This window comes from Haemorhous mexicanus, chromosome 24, assembly GCF_027477595.1.
Source record: "Haemorhous mexicanus isolate bHaeMex1 chromosome 24, bHaeMex1.pri, whole genome shotgun sequence".
Classification (NCBI taxonomy): domain Eukaryota; kingdom Metazoa; phylum Chordata; class Aves; order Passeriformes; family Fringillidae; genus Haemorhous; species Haemorhous mexicanus.
Window position 1 is genome coordinate 6,425,263 of NC_082364.1, and position 17,760 is coordinate 6,443,022.

At 47.5% G+C, this 17,760-nt stretch overlaps 1 protein-coding gene across 8 annotated transcripts in view; it reads left to right on the forward strand.

Moving 5' to 3' along the window:
- Window positions 1–1,583: 1,583 nt before the first annotated feature.
- NCAM1 (neural cell adhesion molecule 1) overlaps window positions 1,584–17,760 on the forward strand; it is a 100,660-nt gene continuing 84,483 nt past the window's right edge. For all 8 annotated transcript variants that reach the window (XR_009489341.1, XR_009489343.1, XR_009489342.1 and 5 more), the window contains exon 1: window positions 1,584–1,710. Coding sequence is in view for 5 of the 8 variants with exons in the window: in XM_059867182.1 (XP_059723165.1) it covers window positions 1,656–1,710 (55 nt within the window). In the remaining 3 variants the exon portion in view is untranslated. The remainder of the gene's footprint in view (window positions 1,711–17,760) is intronic.

The window sequence follows — 17,760 nt, forward strand, 5'->3', positions numbered from 1 at the left end:
GTTGTGGAACGCTGCTTTGCTCTCTTCTGGGGTTGCTCTTCAGGCCAAGCTCACGGAGATTTAATCTCAAAAAGTTGGGTAATAATTGCTGCAAACTCTGTACCCTTTATAATAAAAAATATATCTAATGTGCAGAACTCAGCTCATTGTTTTCAGGATAGAGAGGGATTTCTGCCTCAGGTTTTTATCCCAAATACTCTGAAGGCAAGGTTGGCTTTCTGCTGCAAAAAATATATATAGCATATATAAACAGATATATGTTCTAGAAAGATAGATAACACATATAAACATATATACCACATGTAAACATAGATTGCATATATAAACATATATAACAGATATAAACATATATAACACATATAAACATATATAAAATATATATAACATATAAACATATATAACATATATAAACATATATAGCAGTATTAATATATATAAGATATATAAGCATATATATAGCATATAAAATATATCTTAATACTATACTATAATGTGATAATAATTAATGGAATGGAATGGAATAAAGAGAAGAGAAGAGAAGAGAAGAGAAGAGAAGAGAAGAGAAGAGAAGAGAAGAGAAGAGAAGAGAAGAGAAGAGAAGAGAAGAGAAGAGAAGAGAAGAGAAGAGAAGAGAAGAGAAGAGAAGAGAATAGTGTGGTATAAATTACAATATATAATATTATAATAATATTTATTTGCATAAAGACTAACTACCCATTTTCTATAGCACATAATATATATCATATACACATATTTACATAAGAATTAAATACACATTATATACAGCTTAGAATAATTTATATTCTAATACTATAATACTATTTGATAATAACTAATAATGATGCTATGATAATTAACGATAATGTTATACCAATATATAATGTAATGTAATATAATATAATATAATATAATATAATATAATATAATATAATATAATGTAATGTAATGTAATGTAATGTAATGTAATATTATATTATATTATATTATATTATATTATATTATATTACAATTATATATATAATCCCTGCCTCCATATATAATTATAAGAACTATATTATTAATTATTAAATATAGTATATTATTAATAGCAGCATCCACTATTATATTATATTATATTATATTATATTATATTATATTATATTATATTATATTATATTATATTATATTATATTATATTATATTATATTATATTATATTATATTATTATATTATATTATATTATATTATATTATATTATATTATATTATATTATATTATATTATATAAATGTACAATATTTATTACTATTATATTATTGATTACTTATAAATAAATTTATATTATGACAATATAATAGCAATTAGTGATGATGCTACGACAGTAAACACCGTCGTCGTGACAACAATCAATGATAACTATTTCCTCATTCCTCTGCTCGCTTCCTCCCCAGACAAAGCCCTTTGCCCTGCCCCCCACCCCCTCCTGGCGCGGCACTACTTGTCGCGGCGGAGGGATCGCCGGCTGCGGCGCAGGGATCGCGGCGGCGCTGTCAGTCAGCGCGGCGGCGCCGGGACGCGCCGGGCGCAGCGCTGAGCGGAGCGGCCACGCCGGGCTCGGCTCCCGCGCCCTCCCCGCGCCCGCAGCCCCGGCCAGCGGCTCGCCGTCCCGCCGGTGCGATGCTGCTGCCGCTCGCCGTGCTGCCCTGCGCCTTCGTCCTGCTGCGGGCCGCAGGTACGGCGGGGCGGGGGCGCGCCGCGAACAATGGGGTCGGGCGGACCCCGGGCTGCGGGGGCTCGGCTGAGACAGGAGGAGGAGGAGGAGGAGGGTGCCGGGCTGGGCTGGGCTGGGGTGGGGTGGGCAGGGCTCCCCCGGGGCCGGGGGTCGGTGCGCGGGGGGCGCAGACAATGGGAGCGGAGGGGATGCTGCGTGCGGTGTCGCGGCGGGCTCGGTGCGCACCGCGAGGATGCTCCCGCGGCCGCCGCCCTCCGCCGCCGGGGCACGGACGCGACCGGGGAGGGAGCCAGGGATACGGTCGCTGTGGAGCGGCTGGAATAATAAAAGGAGGAGGAGGAGAAGGAGAGAGGGAAAAAAAAAAAAAAAAAAAAAGGTAGAAAAAGGAGGGGCGCGGGGCGCTGCCGTTGTGGAGCGGCCCCGGGCGCGAGCGGTGGTGCGGTGGCCCCGCCGTGGCCGCTCGGTAGCCGCCGGTGACCGCCCGGGTCGCCACCGCCCGGGTCCGGGAGCGGCAGGTGGGCTGGGAGCGGCGGGATGGAGCGGCCACACCTGCGCCGGCCCCGCCCCAGCCGGCATCCCTGCTCCGAGCCGCATCCCCGTGCGGTCCATCCCCGCTCCGAGCTGCAGCCCTGTGCTATCCATCCATCCGTCCGTCCGTCCGTCCGTCCGTCCCTCCTCGCCGGCGCTGTCCGTGCCGGCGCTCCCCGGGGAGCGCTCCCGAGCCGCGCTGCGCCCCGCCGGTGTTTGCTGCCTGTCCCGTGCTGTCCTGTGCTCCTCAGCCCTCGTTCCCCGTCCCTCGGGAGCATCCCGGGCTGGCTGTGCCATCGCCACCTCGCAGCTGTCACCGCGCCTGGCGGGCAGCCCCGGTGCGCTCCGGGATTCTCCGGGTGCCGTGTCCGTGTCCCCGCGCTCCCTGGGGCTGTCGGTGTGTCTGTCCTTGCCGTGTTCCACCCTGCCTCCGTGCCCCCAGCCCTCCCCACGCTGAGGATTTTTATCTCCTTAAGCAATTACCGCGGCTGGGGCTCTGTCTGCGCTCGCGGTGACAGCGGTGACAGTGCCACCAGTGTCCCCAGGGCTGCTGCCAAAGCCCAGCCACCTGTTTATCATCAGCGCAGCGCCCACCCCGAGCCCTGCCCGGCTCTCCCGGGCACAGCGCTGCCGTTTAGCCTCGGTTAAATTCAAATAAAAGGGAGGAGTGCTGGTGAGAGGGTCTGGGCATGGCGCGGGGGTCGCGCTCCCGTTCCAGCCGTGCCCAGCTCCGCATCCCGCCCGGCCACACCCTCCCAGCCCCGGCTGCACATCCCTGCTCCCCCTCGGCACAGCCTCGCCTCCCTGGCACATCCCCACCGCCTTCCTCAGCTGGGGGAGCCCACTATAAAGCGCCTGCTTTGGGGGTTTTTTCGTGGGGTTTTTTTTTTTTTTTTTTTCCCCGGGGGAAATAAATGGGAGTAAGCAAAAGAAAAATTATCTGCATATCATCTGTTGCCCCACTCGAATACATGTTTATCCAATAATAATAATTATGAATATGGAGACTGCCTAGGGAGCTGCACAGCTGGATCTGTTAAATCAGCACAAAATGGAGAACACAAAAACCAAATAAAATATTTAAAAGCTAGAACAAAGCAGCAGCCGTGCTTATGGTGAAAGCAGCACCAAGCACATCCAGCTCTGCTTTCCTCTCTAAAGGATGCTGTGGTCGTGTTCCTTCTTTTTTCCCCCAACTGAGCTCACCACTCTGTGATGGGGGAGAAGGAATTTTGCTTTGAAAGCTGTGGAGATGTCAGTGCAAGAGGGTGGTTTATTTATTTTTATTTATTTTCTGATTGTGCTGCTAAAAAAAACCCTAAGCTTAAATGTGAGAGGAGGCAAGAGGGAGATATTTATCAGTGAGGAATCCCTGAGGAAACTGTAGTGTGAGCACAGTTGTGGGGTGGGCTCACACCAAACCGTGTTTTTTATGGCTTTTAGAATAATTCCACATTTCGTGTGTACCCCCGTGGCCTGTGGTAGTGATGATTTATTTTATTTAGTCTGCTGTAAAATTAAAACCTTCTCTGATAGTGCAGAAGCTGATTTATAGACGGAGCAGATGGCTCCTCTTCTTTCATGTCCATCCTGAGAACTGAGGTTTCCTAAAGAATAGAGAGGATTTTCTATCAACTTTATCCCCTTGACACATGAACTTGAAAATTCCCGACTTGACTCTTGGGCTGGGTTTTTTTTTGTTGGGTTTTTTTTTTTTTTTTTGGGTCTTTAGCCCGTGAGTTTTGTCAGAGGTTTTTTTAAGGACATTTCAAATGAGTAACTTCACAACTACCCGGTTTTTAAGTGTTAAACGTTGTGGCTGCTCTCCAGGCTGAAAGTGCCTTCACTTTTCCTGGCTGGGCTCCAGAAATGTATTTTAAGGATAACTGCTCTGCCGTTGGGTGCAGAATGCCATGGGGGGTTTGCTGGTTTTCCTGTTTGTTTGGGGTGGGAGGGCGATGCCATGGATTTCCTGCCAGGGAAGCAGAACCAATTGCTGGGGGGGGAGGAGGAGGAGGAGGAGGAGGAGGAGGAGGAGGAGGGGATCCTGCATCTGCTGCCATCAGTCTGCGAGGAGCAGGGGGATAGCTCGGGGAGGAGACAAAGCCCAGTTTATTCCTCATTTCCAAGGCCATCCTGCGTTTTCCTCATTATTTTACACAGCTGGTGGTATAAAAAAGGCACATTTCTGGGATTTCGGGGTGGGTTTCTGGGGGGTTGTGGAAACATCGGTTTTGCAGTGTGTTCAAGGTGAGATGGGCATTGTGAGCTCCCCAAATGCCTCTGCAGGCAGCCGGGGAGGAGCTGCTGCCCCTGGGATTGTGCTGTGCCTTTTATGCAGGGAATTCTGAGGAAGCTGCAATGATCTGATGCCACCAGGGCCGTGTTTCCCAGGTGCTGTGGAAAGAGGGTGTTGATTTCTTTGTTTATTTCCCAATTCTGTCCTTTCCCGCGGATGTGAAATGTGATGTGAAACCAACCACGCCACTCACTTGTAAATACGGGACTGAGAAAACGACCGGGAGACAGAATTGTGTTTTCCTTGCTGTTTATAAACTGGGAGAATGGGAATAACTGGGCTGAGGGTGTGTCTGGCCGGGAACTACAGCTCCCAGCAGCTCCTCTCTCCTGGATGGTTCCTTTGCGCATGTTTTTCAGGAATTAATGTGGAAAAAAAAAGAAAAAAAAAAAAAAAAAGAGCCACCAGGCAAATGGACTTTGAGGCATCCAAATCACAGGAGCAAATGTGAAGGTCAGCTCCGGGCTGGCTGTGGCTCCTTTTGTTTAGGAAAAGCCATTAGCATGGAGCAGAGGGCTGGGATGGAAATGAGCAGGGCCCTGCTGGTTCCTGGTGGGGAAATGCAGCTGCTCCTTAGCAGCGATGCCTTTGGGAGTGACCCAGAGCCAAATGGCAGCTCCTGCTCTGCCTGCCAGGACTGGCTCAGGCAGCCTCTGCCGGGAGGTTTTCCTGCCTGTGGGTTTGCAGTGCACGGGGAATGGAGCAAAATAGATCAAAATCAAGGATAAAATTCAGATTAAAATCTATGTGTGGCTTTCAGTGCAGCACTTTGCACTGTAGTGATGGTAAAGCAGATAATCCCCCTCTGGAGAGTCAGGGATGGAGGCTCCAGACCTTCCCAGGATAAGTGGCACCCACAGGATGGAGTCACCATCCCTGGAAGTGCCCAGAAAATCCGTGCCCGTGGCACTTGGGGCAGGGTTCAGTGCTGAACACGGTGCTGCTGCAGGGCTGGCAATGACACTTGATGATCTTAAAGGTTTTTTCCAGCCTTAACAATCCTCTGGTTGCACAAAAAACAGTTTCAGGAGGAATTTCCTCATGGGAAGGGTTAAACACGGGCAGGGCTGCCCTGGGAGCTTTGGATTCCCCATCCCTGAGGTGTCCAGGGCATTGCTGGGCAGGGTGGGGCTGCTCACAGCTTGGCTCGATGGCCTTGGGGGCTTCTCCAGCCTCTGATTCCATGGCAGACCTTGTGCCACAACCCCCTGGGCTGGTCAAGGCTCTGATGCTCCCAGGCAGGGCTTTCCAGGCACTCTGTACAGAGGGTGTTGATTGCTTTATTTCCCAATTCTGTCCCTTCCCAGGGATGTGAAACAAGTGAAGGCACTCACTTGTAAATATGGGACTTTGAAAACGACCAGGAAACAGAATTGTGTTTTCCTTGCTGTTTATAAATTGGGAGAATGGGAATAACTGGGCTCCCAGGGGAGGAATGGGAATAACTGGGCTCCAGGGGAGCACTGGGAATAACTGGGCTCCCAGGGGAGCACTGGGAATAACTGGGCTCCAGGGGAGCACTGGGAATAACTGGGCTCCCAGGGGAGCACTGGGAATAACTGGGCTCCCAGGGGAGGAATGGGAATAACTGGGCTCCAGGGGAGCACTGGGAATAACTGGGCTCCCAGGGGAGCACTGGGAATAACTGGGCTCCCAGGGGAGCACTGGGAATAACTGGGCTCCCAGGGGAGCACTGGGAATAACTGGGCTCCCAGGGGAGCACTGGGAATAACTGGGCTCCCAGGGGAGCACTGGGAATAACTGGGCTCCTAGGGGAGCACTGGGAATAACTGGGCTCCCAGGGGAGCACTGGGAATAACTGGGCTCCCAGGGGAGCACTGGGAATAACTGGGCTCTCAGGGGAGCACTGGGAATAACTGGGCTCCCAGGGGAGCACTGGGAATAACTGGGCTCCCAGGGGAGCACTGGGAATAACTGGGCTCCCAGGGGAGCACTGGGAATAACTGGGCTCCCAGGGGAGCACTGGGAATAACTGGGCCCCCAGGGGAGCACTGGGAATAACTGGGCTCCCAGGGAGCACTGGGAGTAACTGGGCTCCCAGGGGAGGAATGGGAATAACTGGGCTCCCAGGGGAGCACTGGGAATAACTGGGCTCCCAGGGGAGCACTGGGAATAACTGGGCTCTCAGGGGAGCACTGGGAATAACTGGGCTCCCAGGGGAGGAATGGGAATAACTGGGCTCCCAGGGGAGCACTGGGAATAACTGGGCTCCCAGGGGAGCACTGGGAATAACTGGGCTCCAGGGGAGCACTGGGAATAACTGGGCTCCCAGGGGAGGACTGGGAATAACTGGGCTCTCAGGGGAGGAATGGGAATAACTGGGCTCCCAGGGGAGCACTCCCCCACCATGGGAGGTGCTGACATTTTTTAACATACCCAAGGCCACCTGAAAACTTCCCCAGAGCATTTTCTGGGCCCTGTTAGAGCTTTGGCTTCCGAGGTGGCTTTTGACCCAAGAATTTGTGTTCTGGAGGTGCTTCAGCTAAATCCTGCCTGGGACAAATGTGGGACATCAGCAGCCTCAGTCCTGAGAGCTCCAGATCTGCAGGCAGCTGCAGGAAAAGCTGATTTTTGGGGAGCAGCACACAATGGGAGGTTTATCCTGCAAAGCAAGTGCAAATTGCTTTAAGATTCCTCTGAAGCAGCAGCAGCAGCAGCTGTGGGGTAGAGTCACACAGAGCTGTGCTTAAGAGCAGGGGGAGTTATCTGAATTCTTCAACGTGAATAATAATTAGGATGGAGATCATTCTGCTGCTGCTTGCAGCAGAAAGCACGGAGCAAGAACAAGATAAAAATTGTGCTTGTGCCTGGAGATTCATGTCTCTGCTTGCCTCTGCAGAAACAGAGCTGGGGTTGGGAAATGGGGGGGTGTCAGGAGTCTGAGTCTGTGATTGCTCAGCGTGGGCTCAGTGCTCCTGCCCTGCCCAGGGACCAGAGGTCCCAGGTAAACTGAGGCTGAAAACCAGCTCAGAGAGGGGGCTGAGCCCAGGGGGTGGCAGGCCCTGGTCCCAGAGCTGTTCCTGCTGCTCTGGCCCAGGCAGGGCCATTCCCCACCTCTGATCCAAGGAAACCCATTTGGGGCTGGGGGCACTGGTGGGATCTGTGGCAGGGCTGGCCCATCCTCTGTTTCCATCCAGACCTCGTGACAGGGCAGATGCAGGGGGTGTTGGGAAAATGGGAGTTGGCTGGTTCAGTACAGCCTGGGAGGAATAAGGTGGAAAAATATCGGGAAATCCACTGAAATGGTCAATTTCTTAAAGTGGGAAGCAGATTTGATTTATTTTGAGTGAAAACAGATGTCCATCACTTCACCAGGGCATCACTGGCCAGGACAAAATCCATTTAAAGGAGCTCCTCACTGCTTGAATTGCTGCAGAATTGTCCATCCCATCATGTCTTGAACAGAAATATTTATGTTTTCTTTCCAGCTCAGTTTTTAAGACTGTTAGAGCCACTGGGTAAATCAGGGTAGGGACTTTGCACAATTTGTTGTTAAAATCAGGCAAGTCAGGTTAATTCTCTGAAAATCCACCTGCTCCTCACTGCTGAGGCCACATCTGGAGTGTGGGTCCAATCCTGGACGTAACCAGAGGATTTACTGCAGAGGGACTGGAGGAGCACCTTGGTGTGAGAAGAGAGAAGGCTCCAGGGGATGTGGATAAATCCCTGCTGGGAAGGAGTGCAGACACCACGAACTGGAGTCCAGCAGATCCTCTCTGCACATGTGAAAACACACCAAAATCCCTATTTTTTTCTTTTTTTTTTTTTTAATATTTTTTGTTGGATGAATCCTGGACCAGGTTGAGTGGAGAGATTGTGGATTCTCCATCCATGGACCTTCAGAACACTCCTGGCCAGACTCCTGGTGACCCCCTGCCCTCCCCTCCTGCACTGCTTAACCTCAGGATGTCCCTTCCAACCCCAATCATTCTGTGATTTTCCTACCTCTACTCTTATAAAAATAGTTACAATAGAAGCTTATTTGAATATTTAATTGACTTTTCCTTCTTTGTTTATGTTCGTGACATTTATCACCCTTGAGTCTTTAGGATGAACAAGAATGTTAATTGTTTGTTGCTGGTTTATGGTTAATTGTAATTTAGCACATTGATTAATTTGAAATATGACTGCAAAGACATGAAAGGGAAAATCTGTGACAGAAATGGGGAATTGTGTGAAATGAAGGGCTAGAGGAAGAAATGAGCCAGGTAACATTCAGGCCACGTTTTGGGCAGAGTTTGATCAGAATCAGTGAAATTCAAGGTCCTTTCCAGAGGAGAGCCCTGGCTGAGCTGTGGAATTGAGCAGGTGATAAATGATGAAATCGAGTGATGAAGATCTTACACAATGGAAACAGAAAATCATTGTCTCCATATTGGAATGGGCTTCTCCAGATGTTTAATATCTCTTGTCCCAAAAGCAACTGTATAAAAAATACTTTAAATGTTACTACAACTGCAATATATCCCTGCAGAATTTCGTTAATTGTCCCTGAAATCAAACTGTAGGATTGTAAATGTCCTTGTTTTATGGGAAAAAAATCCCCTAAACATTTATTTATAAAGTACAGTTCTTTTTACAGTGAAGACTGATGTGCATTAAGCATTCCAAAATTGAAATCCCATTTTTTTTCTGGCACCTTCATACCTGGGATAATTAAGGCTGGGTTTGAATAAAACCAAAGGAGGAGCAGGCAGTTTGGTGGTGTTGGCACAAAATTGGCAAACTGGGCTCTAATCTGTGAATTTTTGCATAGTTTGAAATAGGAACAACCAGATTGGTGGTGTTGGCACAGTGTTGGCAATCTGGGTTGTAATCTGTGCCATTATTGCATTTTTTAAAGCAGGAGCAGGCAGTTTGGAGGTGTTGGCACAGTGTTGGCAATCTGGGCTCTAATCTGTGAATTATTGCACAATTTAAAGCAGGAGCAGGCAGTTTGGTGATGTTGGCAGTGTTGGCAAGCTGGGCTCTAATCTGTGCCATTATTGCACAATTTCAAGCAGGAGCAGGCAGTTTGGAGGTGTTGGCACAGTGTTGGCAATCTGGGCTCTAATCTGTGCCATTATTGCACAGTTTGAAGCAGGAGCAGGCAGTTTGGAGGTGTTGGCACAGTGTTGGCAAGCTGGGCTCTGCTCTGTGAATTATGGCACAATTTGCAGTGAACACGGGCAGGGATTGAGGGCAGCTCAGGGCTGGGGATGCTCGTGGTGGCTCCTCGGAGCCCAGCCTGTCCTTGCATGTTAATCACCCTCTCAAAGGAGCTCTGATGTGCATTGTGCAGGCTCTGGGATTGTGCTGCTCAAAAGGGTTTTTATTCCATTCAAGTGGCAGGGCTGAGAGCAGCAGAGCCCGGGCAGGGCTTGGGAAGGGCAGCCCTGAGTGCCCCAAGCTCTGCCCTGCCAGGTTGGCACCAGATATTCCAATATCCACCCCCAGCTCTCCCTGCCTCCTCGGGTAAATGGGTGTGAAATGGAACATTGGGCAGTTCTTCTGTGGGTTTGGCCTTTTGGGGTCTCAGCTGGCCAAGCTCGAGGTTGTGATCCCATTGGGAAACTTGGAGGGGTAAAAGTTGGGGAAATTTGGACAGATTTGTGAGTTTGGGAATAACAGGATTTCTCCCAGGTATAGGGTGGGGAAATGCAGATTGTGTGAGTTTGGGATAACAGGATTTCTCCCAGGTATAGGGTGGGGAAATTCAGATTGTGTGGGTTTGGAAAAACAGGATTTCTCCCAGGTAAAGGGTGGGGAAATTCAGATTGTGTGAGTTTGGAAAAACAGGATTTCTCCCAGGTAAAGGGTGGGGAAATTCAGATTGTGTGAGTTTGAGAATGACAGGATTTCTCCCAGGAAAAGGATGGGGAAATGCAGATTGTGTGAGTTTGGAATAACAGGATTTCTCCCAGGTATAGGGTGGGGAAATTCAGATTGTGTGAGTTTGAGAATGACAGGATTTCTCCCAGGAAAAGGGTGGGGAAATGCAGATTGTGGGAATAACAGGATTTCTCCCAGGTAAAGGTTGGGGCAATCCCAGATTGTGTGGGTTTGGGATAACAGGATTTCTCCCAGGTCAAGGGTGGGGAAATCCCAGATTGTGTGGGTTTGGAATAACAGGATTTCTCCCAGGTATAGGGTGGGGAAATTCAGATTGTGTGGGTTTGGAAAAACAGGATTTCTCCCAGGTAAAGGTTGGGGAGATTCAGATTGTGTGAGTTTGGGAATAACAGGATTTCTCCCAGGTAAAGGTTGGGGCAATCCCAGATTGTGTGAGTTTGGAATAACAGGATTTCTCCCAGGTAAAGGGTGGGGAAATGCAGATTGTGGGAATAACAGGATTTCTCCCAGGTAAAGGTTGGGGCAATCCCAGATTGTGTGGGTTTGGGAATAACAGGATTTCTCCCAGGTCAAGGGTGGGGAAATTCAGATTGTGTGAGTTTGGGAATAACAGGGACTCACCCAGCTTTCCTCTGTGATGTGGTTTTATGTAAGTTCAGCTGCTGCTCTGGGCAGGGTGAGGTGAGGTGGGAATGAGCTGTGTCTGTGTGAAATCCAGAAGAGGGGAGATTTTGGATCCTTTTCTTTGTACAAATCTCAAAAACCCCTGTAGGGATTGAAACATGGACTCTGGTGAGCAGCAGAGATGTTTCAGTGGGTGATGGCTGGTATTCTGAAGGAGAAAATGGCAGATAAAATAGATTTATCTCTGTCTAGATGGATCCAGATGTACATACAAGTGTTCTGGCACAGGAATTTTGTACAGTGAGTGGAGAATTGGGCTGCACACTGTGCTTGTGAATTGCCACCAGCTCATGTTGTGAGGAGAGGTGAAAACTGATCCTGGTAGTGCTGAAGAAAAGCTTTTGCTGGAAGGAAAAATCTGCATTTCAGACCAGCAGTGAGCCTATCAGTGTGCTCCCCAAATCCAACTCTGTTATCCTGGGTTTGTGTTTAATCAATATTATTGAGCTGTTTGCTGAGTCCTTGGTGTCTCTTTGCTCCTGCTTTTCCTCCTTTTATCAACTCCTGGGCACGTTTTCTTACAGTTGATTTTTTATTCTGCGAGAAGCCTGGCAGGGTTCCCTGTTAGTGTGAATTTCAGGAGTGAACTTGGGAGAGCAGCAGCTCCTAACAGGTATCCAGGGAGCTGAGAAAGCCCCGAGGGATGATGCTCAGCCTGGGCTGAGGTTGGTTTTAAGGTCTCTGTGGAAATAAATCCCTGGAGTGAAGCTTTGGTGTGCTTGTTGTTGTTCTCTGTGCACTAAATGGTATTTTCTGGGCATTTCTGCAGGGAGCACCAGGGATTTTTGGTGCTGCTGTTAAGGCAGAGAGACAGGGAGAGCATTTTTGTTCATTTTGGCTGTGTTTGAGTGAGAGCTGTTGGGTTTTGTGGGGGTGTTTTGGGGTGGGAGTGGGTGGATTCTCCTGGTGCAGCAGAGTCCTGCCTGTGCCACTGCAGTCAGAAGGAAACCCCCAAACCACCCCTGCCAGCCAATGTTGCTGTTCTCTCAAATGGTATTTTCTGGGCATTTCTGCAGGGAGCACCAGGGATTTTTGTGCAGTTTGGTGCTGCTGTTAAGGCAGAGAGACAGGGAGAGCATTTTTCTGCTCAATGTCCATTTTGGCTGTGTTTGAGTGAGAGCTGTTGGGTTTTGTGGGGGTGTTTTGGGGTGGGAGTGGGTGGATTCTCCTGGTGCAGCAGAGCCCTGCCTGTGCCACTGCAGTCAGAAGGAAACCCCCAAACCATCCAATTCCCATTGATTTCCCTCATTTCCCCATCCACAGCCCGTTGCACCTGCAGGGTTTGGAGTGAAGGGCAGCAGGAAATTCTGAGTGCAGCCAGTGCTGGCATTTCCCTTTGCTGAGAGCTGCCTCCATGGGGATTTTACATCATTCAGATATAAAACTGCTCTGATAAAGCACTTGGAGCCCACCTGGGCGTGCTCTGAAATCCCCAAAAGAACCAAAATAAAATTCTTTCAAACTTGTTAACGTGCATCACAGATCCCGTGCAGGCCAGGGATCGAAATGCTCAATCAATCATTATTGGCTAATTGTCACAGTGCAGGATTTAATTTGGCATTTTTCACTCTGTCAGTAGTGAGAGGAGGACACTTCCAGCATTTTAGTGAAACACAACCAACCAAGGAGCTTCTTTAATTCTCGAGAGCTGCGGGAGTCAAAAGAGCAGAGCTGGCAGTGCTGCAGTTGTGTTTGCTGCAGATAATCCCCCAGTGCAGCCTGGAGCAGACACAGGAATTACTGCACACTCCCAAAATCCTCCTGCACTTTAATCTCCCCCTGATCTCTGGGAAGGCTCGCAGCCCTATTCCACTTATTCCACTTATTCCACTTATTCCAGTTATTCCATTTATTCCATTTATTCCATTTATTCCACTTATTCCACTTATTCCACTTATTCCACTTATTCCACTTATTCCATTTACTCCAGTTATTCCAGTTATTCCATTTATTCAGTTATTCCATTTATTCCAGTTATTCCATTTATTCCACTTATTCCAGTTATTCCATTTATTCCATTTATTCCAGTTATTGCATTTATTCCAGTTATTGCATTTATTCCACTTATTCCATTTATTCAGTTATTCCATTTATTCAGTTATTCCAGTTATTCCAGTTATTCAGTTATTCCATTTACTCCATTTATTCCATTTACTCCAGTTATTCCAGTTATTCCAGTTATTCCATTTATTCCCTGCTCCCTCCTGGCTGGGCTTTCTTGGGAATGAAGAAGGGAAGCTGGAATACATGAAGGGAATAAAATTTAAATTTATTTATTGCAGACAGCCTGGAACAACCTCCTTTTTTATATTTTATTTTTTAATTTCTTTTTCCTCTAAGAAGAGCTGCAGCATCAGAGATTTCATTTATATTGATTCACTTCTGGCTTTGCCATTGGGTTTTATTTGGGATGGGTTTTGGCTATTTGCTCTCTAATTTCTCTCCATTTCTCTGTAAAATGAATATTTCATCAAATACAGCAAACTTGGAGTAGTTTGTGCTTCATGGACAAAAATAACGTGGTGCTGCAGTGATTGTTTGTAATTTTAATTTCCCACTGCAGGCTGGCATGGCTGTTAGCTCCAGAGCAGGAAATACTGTGGAATATTTCTGGTCAGAGTAAAAGTTATTCAGCATAAACACTGGTAAATAAAAAGTTATTGAGTTACAGAGACTCTGAATAGAATAAAAGTTATTTTGGGCCAGCAATGGGTGTTTCTGTTGGCAGCATGCCTTTATTCCTGACCAAGAAGGTGGCAATTTTGTGCTGTGCAGTTTGGTTTTGCTCAGTGTCAGGCAGGAGGAGGTCAATCCTGCTTTTATCCAGTCCCAGGGAATACCCAGGGAGGAATTTAGGGATTTTGTTCACAGGGACTGAGGGATCCCTATGAAAATTCCAAGTGTCTACTTGAGTAAAAATCAATATAAATCTGCTCAGCGAGCATTTCTTTTTAAATCAATGACTTGTGCTGCTCTTTCTTACACCTGGTGACAAACCAGGCTTTAACTGACACAGAAAATGTGATTTTTTTTTTTTTTCCCTGACCCAGGCCCTGCCTGGCTGCTCACCCTGCAGAGAGTGTGACCTGCTCCCCTCAGTGCCTTGCTGTGGGTGGGGAGGGAAATCCCAAAATTGGTGAAACTCTGCTTTTTTCCTTCAAACTCTCTGGGAGGGTCTGAACCAATCTGACAGCATTTTGTGTGTAACAACAAAAAACCTCAACATCACCAGCCAAGCACGGAGCAAACCCAGCCCTGGGGTGGTTTTTCACTCAGTTTCTCTTCCAGGAGAAAACTGCACCTCAAACCCTTTGGTTTTTTAAAAAATCTCTTTAAAACACTCTTTTTTTAAAACCACACAATTTCTGGAGCAGCTTTTCCCGTTGTTTTATGGAATATTCAGAGTGAAAGGTGCCCTTGGACAGTCCCTGGAGTGTGTTTGCCTGGGGTTTGGGATCTGGGCAAACACCTTCAGGTGTTTCTGCTTTTCTCAGTGGCAGTGCTTGGTGTGTGCTGGTAAAACAATGGTAGAAATCCATGGTTTGTGCACAGCTTTGTGGGATTGCATGATTTGAATGTGAAAATAATTCCTTCTAAAGGCTGGCCTGTAGGACAATCTCTGTTACTGCTATCTAATACAGTAAATTAAAGCTTTTTTTGCTTTTTACTAGGTGTGCTGCAGTTTCTGATAACCTGTCTCTGGTTTAGTTCCATTTTACCTCTTAATCCCCCCCAAAAAAGGCAGAATGTGCCAAGATGTGCAGATGAAATCCCAAGTTTTGAAATCCTGATTATTTTCGTTAAAAGAAGCCATTTTTATATGAAGAATTCTTGCTTTGTGAGAATGGATCTGGATTTAAATGCAACCACAAAGCCATGGTGGACCATTTTTGTTGTGTTGATCCCTGAATTCCAGGACCTTTTTTGTTGTGTTGATCCCTGAATTTTGGGACCATTTTTGTTGTGTTCATCCCTGAATTCCAGGACCATTTTCGTTGTGTTGATCCCTGAATTTTGGGACCATTTTTGCTGTGTTCACCCCTGAATTTTGGGACCATTTTTGTTGTGCTCATCCCTGAATTTTGGGACCATTTTTGTTGTGCTCATCCCTGACCTTCAGCACCATTTTTGTTGTGTTCAACCCTGAATTTTGGGACCATTTTTGTTGTGTTGATCCCTGAATTTTGGGACCATTTTTGTTGTGTTCATCCCTGAATTTTGGGACCTTTTTTGTTGTGTTCATCCCTGAATTTTGGGACCATTTTCGTTGTGTTCATCCCTGAATTCCAGGACCATTTTTGTTGTGTTCATCCCTGAATTTTGGGACCTTTTTTGTTGTGTTCATCCCTGAATTTTGGGACCATTTTTGTTGTGCTCAGCCCTGAATTTCAGGACCATTTTCGTTGTGTTCATCCCTGAATTTCAGGACCATTTTTGTTGTGTTGATCCCTGAATTTTGGGACCATTTTTGTTGTGCTCAGCCCTGAATTTTGGGACCATTTTTGTTGTGTTCATCCCTGAATTCCAGGACCATTTTTGTTGTGTTCATCCCTGAATTCCAGGCTCTGGTTTGTAGCTGCAGGCACTCTGGCAGGTCTGGAGGGTGATCAGTGCCCTATCCCAAAGCTTCTGTGTATTCCCAGGAGCTGCTTTTTATCAACCCAAATGGGTCCATCCAAATGAGCCTGGAGATAAAAATAGAAATCCCCCACTGCTGCTTTGGGCCCTGCATTATTGATGGGCTCCTGCAGCCTCCTCTGGGTCCAGGAGATTTATGGGCTGTGATTTATTATTTAGTGGCACATGCAGAAGCAGCTCCAAGCATTAAAGAAACAAAAGATAAAGGTATTTTCTTATCAGGTGAAGGGTTCTCTTATCTCCCTTTCCTTGAAGATTGCAGCAGCAGTGGGAGCAGAGGAATTCAGCTGGAGTGGTGAGTGAAAGCAGTGCTGCTGATTCCCTTGGAATTTAGCACTTTAAATGGATTAGAACTAAAAATATCCCTGCCTGGCATTGCGTCAGAGCCTTTCAGAGAATCTGCATTTCCATGTTGGATGGCAGTTTGCAAAGATTCCCACGGTGGGGCTGAGTGGGAGCCAGGATTCTTCACCGGAGCAGCCGGGCTGGGGAGAATTCTGGAACTCCTGGGGAATTGTAAATCCTGCCAAAGCAGGAGCCCACAGAGGCAGCACTGGGGAAGGAAAAGGGGATTTTTGTTGCAGACAGGTGTGGAATTCTCTCCTTGGACAGGTGGGACAGGAATTGGTTTGGAACTTTGGGGGGGATCTTGCAGCATCTGCTCCACGTCCGGCTGGTCAGGAGGGAATTCACTCCTCGCTCCCAGTTTGGGGTTTTGGCACTAATGGTGTGTGAGCACTGCAGAAGGGTTTGTAATCCCAGAGCCCAGAAATGCTTTTGTACCCATGGCAGGGGAAATAATCACATTTTGTGCTTCCCTAAAACCTGGAGTTTCACTGCCACAGGGGAGGGGCTTTGATGGAGCTTGTGGGGTGTGCTCCTGTTCTCTTTGGGCAAGTGTGACTTTCCTAAAGCAGTGAAATGATCTCGTGGAGGGGCTGAAGCAGAGAAACACAGAACCCCACAGGGCTGGTTGGGGTGCTCCTAATGAGATGTGGTGGCTGAACACCCTTGTGCATTACTGGATCTAAACTGCTGGGAAATCCCTGTCCATCAGTGCAGGGCTTTTCCCTCATATTGAACATTTCTGCTGATTTTTGGCCCATATTTCGTGTGACTGCAGAGCTGTTGGCTGCACATTCAGGAGCTCCAAAGGTGAGTTTCTGCTGATGCTGGAGGTGGGTTTTGGGCCCCAGGTGTGGGTCCTGCAGCTTTGTGGAAGGTGAGGGGAGCTGAGCAGTGCTAAACTCATCTGTCTGATGATCAGCTGCACTGCAGGGAAGGCTCTTTGAGAGGTTGTAAATTCCAGACAGGTAAGAGGTGGAAGCTGTGGTCCAGGTTAACATTTTGGACTCCACTAGATGGCACTGATTTATTGTGCTGTTGATAAAAAACCATCAAATGCAGTGGGAGACTTTTATTTTCTGAATAGGAGCCATAAAGGAGGTGATGAGGATGCTCAATATTTATCTCTTTGTCTGCTGGGTGCATTGGTGGTTTCCTTCATGACCTCCTGCTTCTGAAGTGGAGTTTGGCATGGGGTAGGCCAGTCATGAGCACATCTTTTAAATATTTAGCACTGGGAAGACATCTCTGAATAAATACCTGGTTTTCCTTATCCTCTGTGTGTGGAAGGAAGAAGCTGGGTCAGGGTTGGTGCAGGCAGCTGGGTTTGCCATAGCTGTGTCTCAAACCATCACAGAATGCAGGATAAATAGAAATTCTTCTCTCTCTGATAAGAAAAGAGTGTTCCTGGTGGGTTGCAGTCCCACAGTGCCAGTTCTGCTTGACACCAAAGTGATTTGAGTGTGGTGGAGCTGGAGGGCCCTGAGTGGGAGCAAATAATTCATTATTCCAGTTCCAGAGGCAGAAATGGCCATGAGAGTTCTTCTGGTAAATTTGGTGCCCAGATTCTCCCCAGGACCTTCTGTGTCCTGCTGCCCAGGGTGGAAGGGCAGAGAGAGACCCCAGGAATCTGTAATTCCATCTCTCCTCTCTTCTCCCTGCATCCCCTGTGCCTCTCCTGGGGCATCCCCCGGGGACCAGGA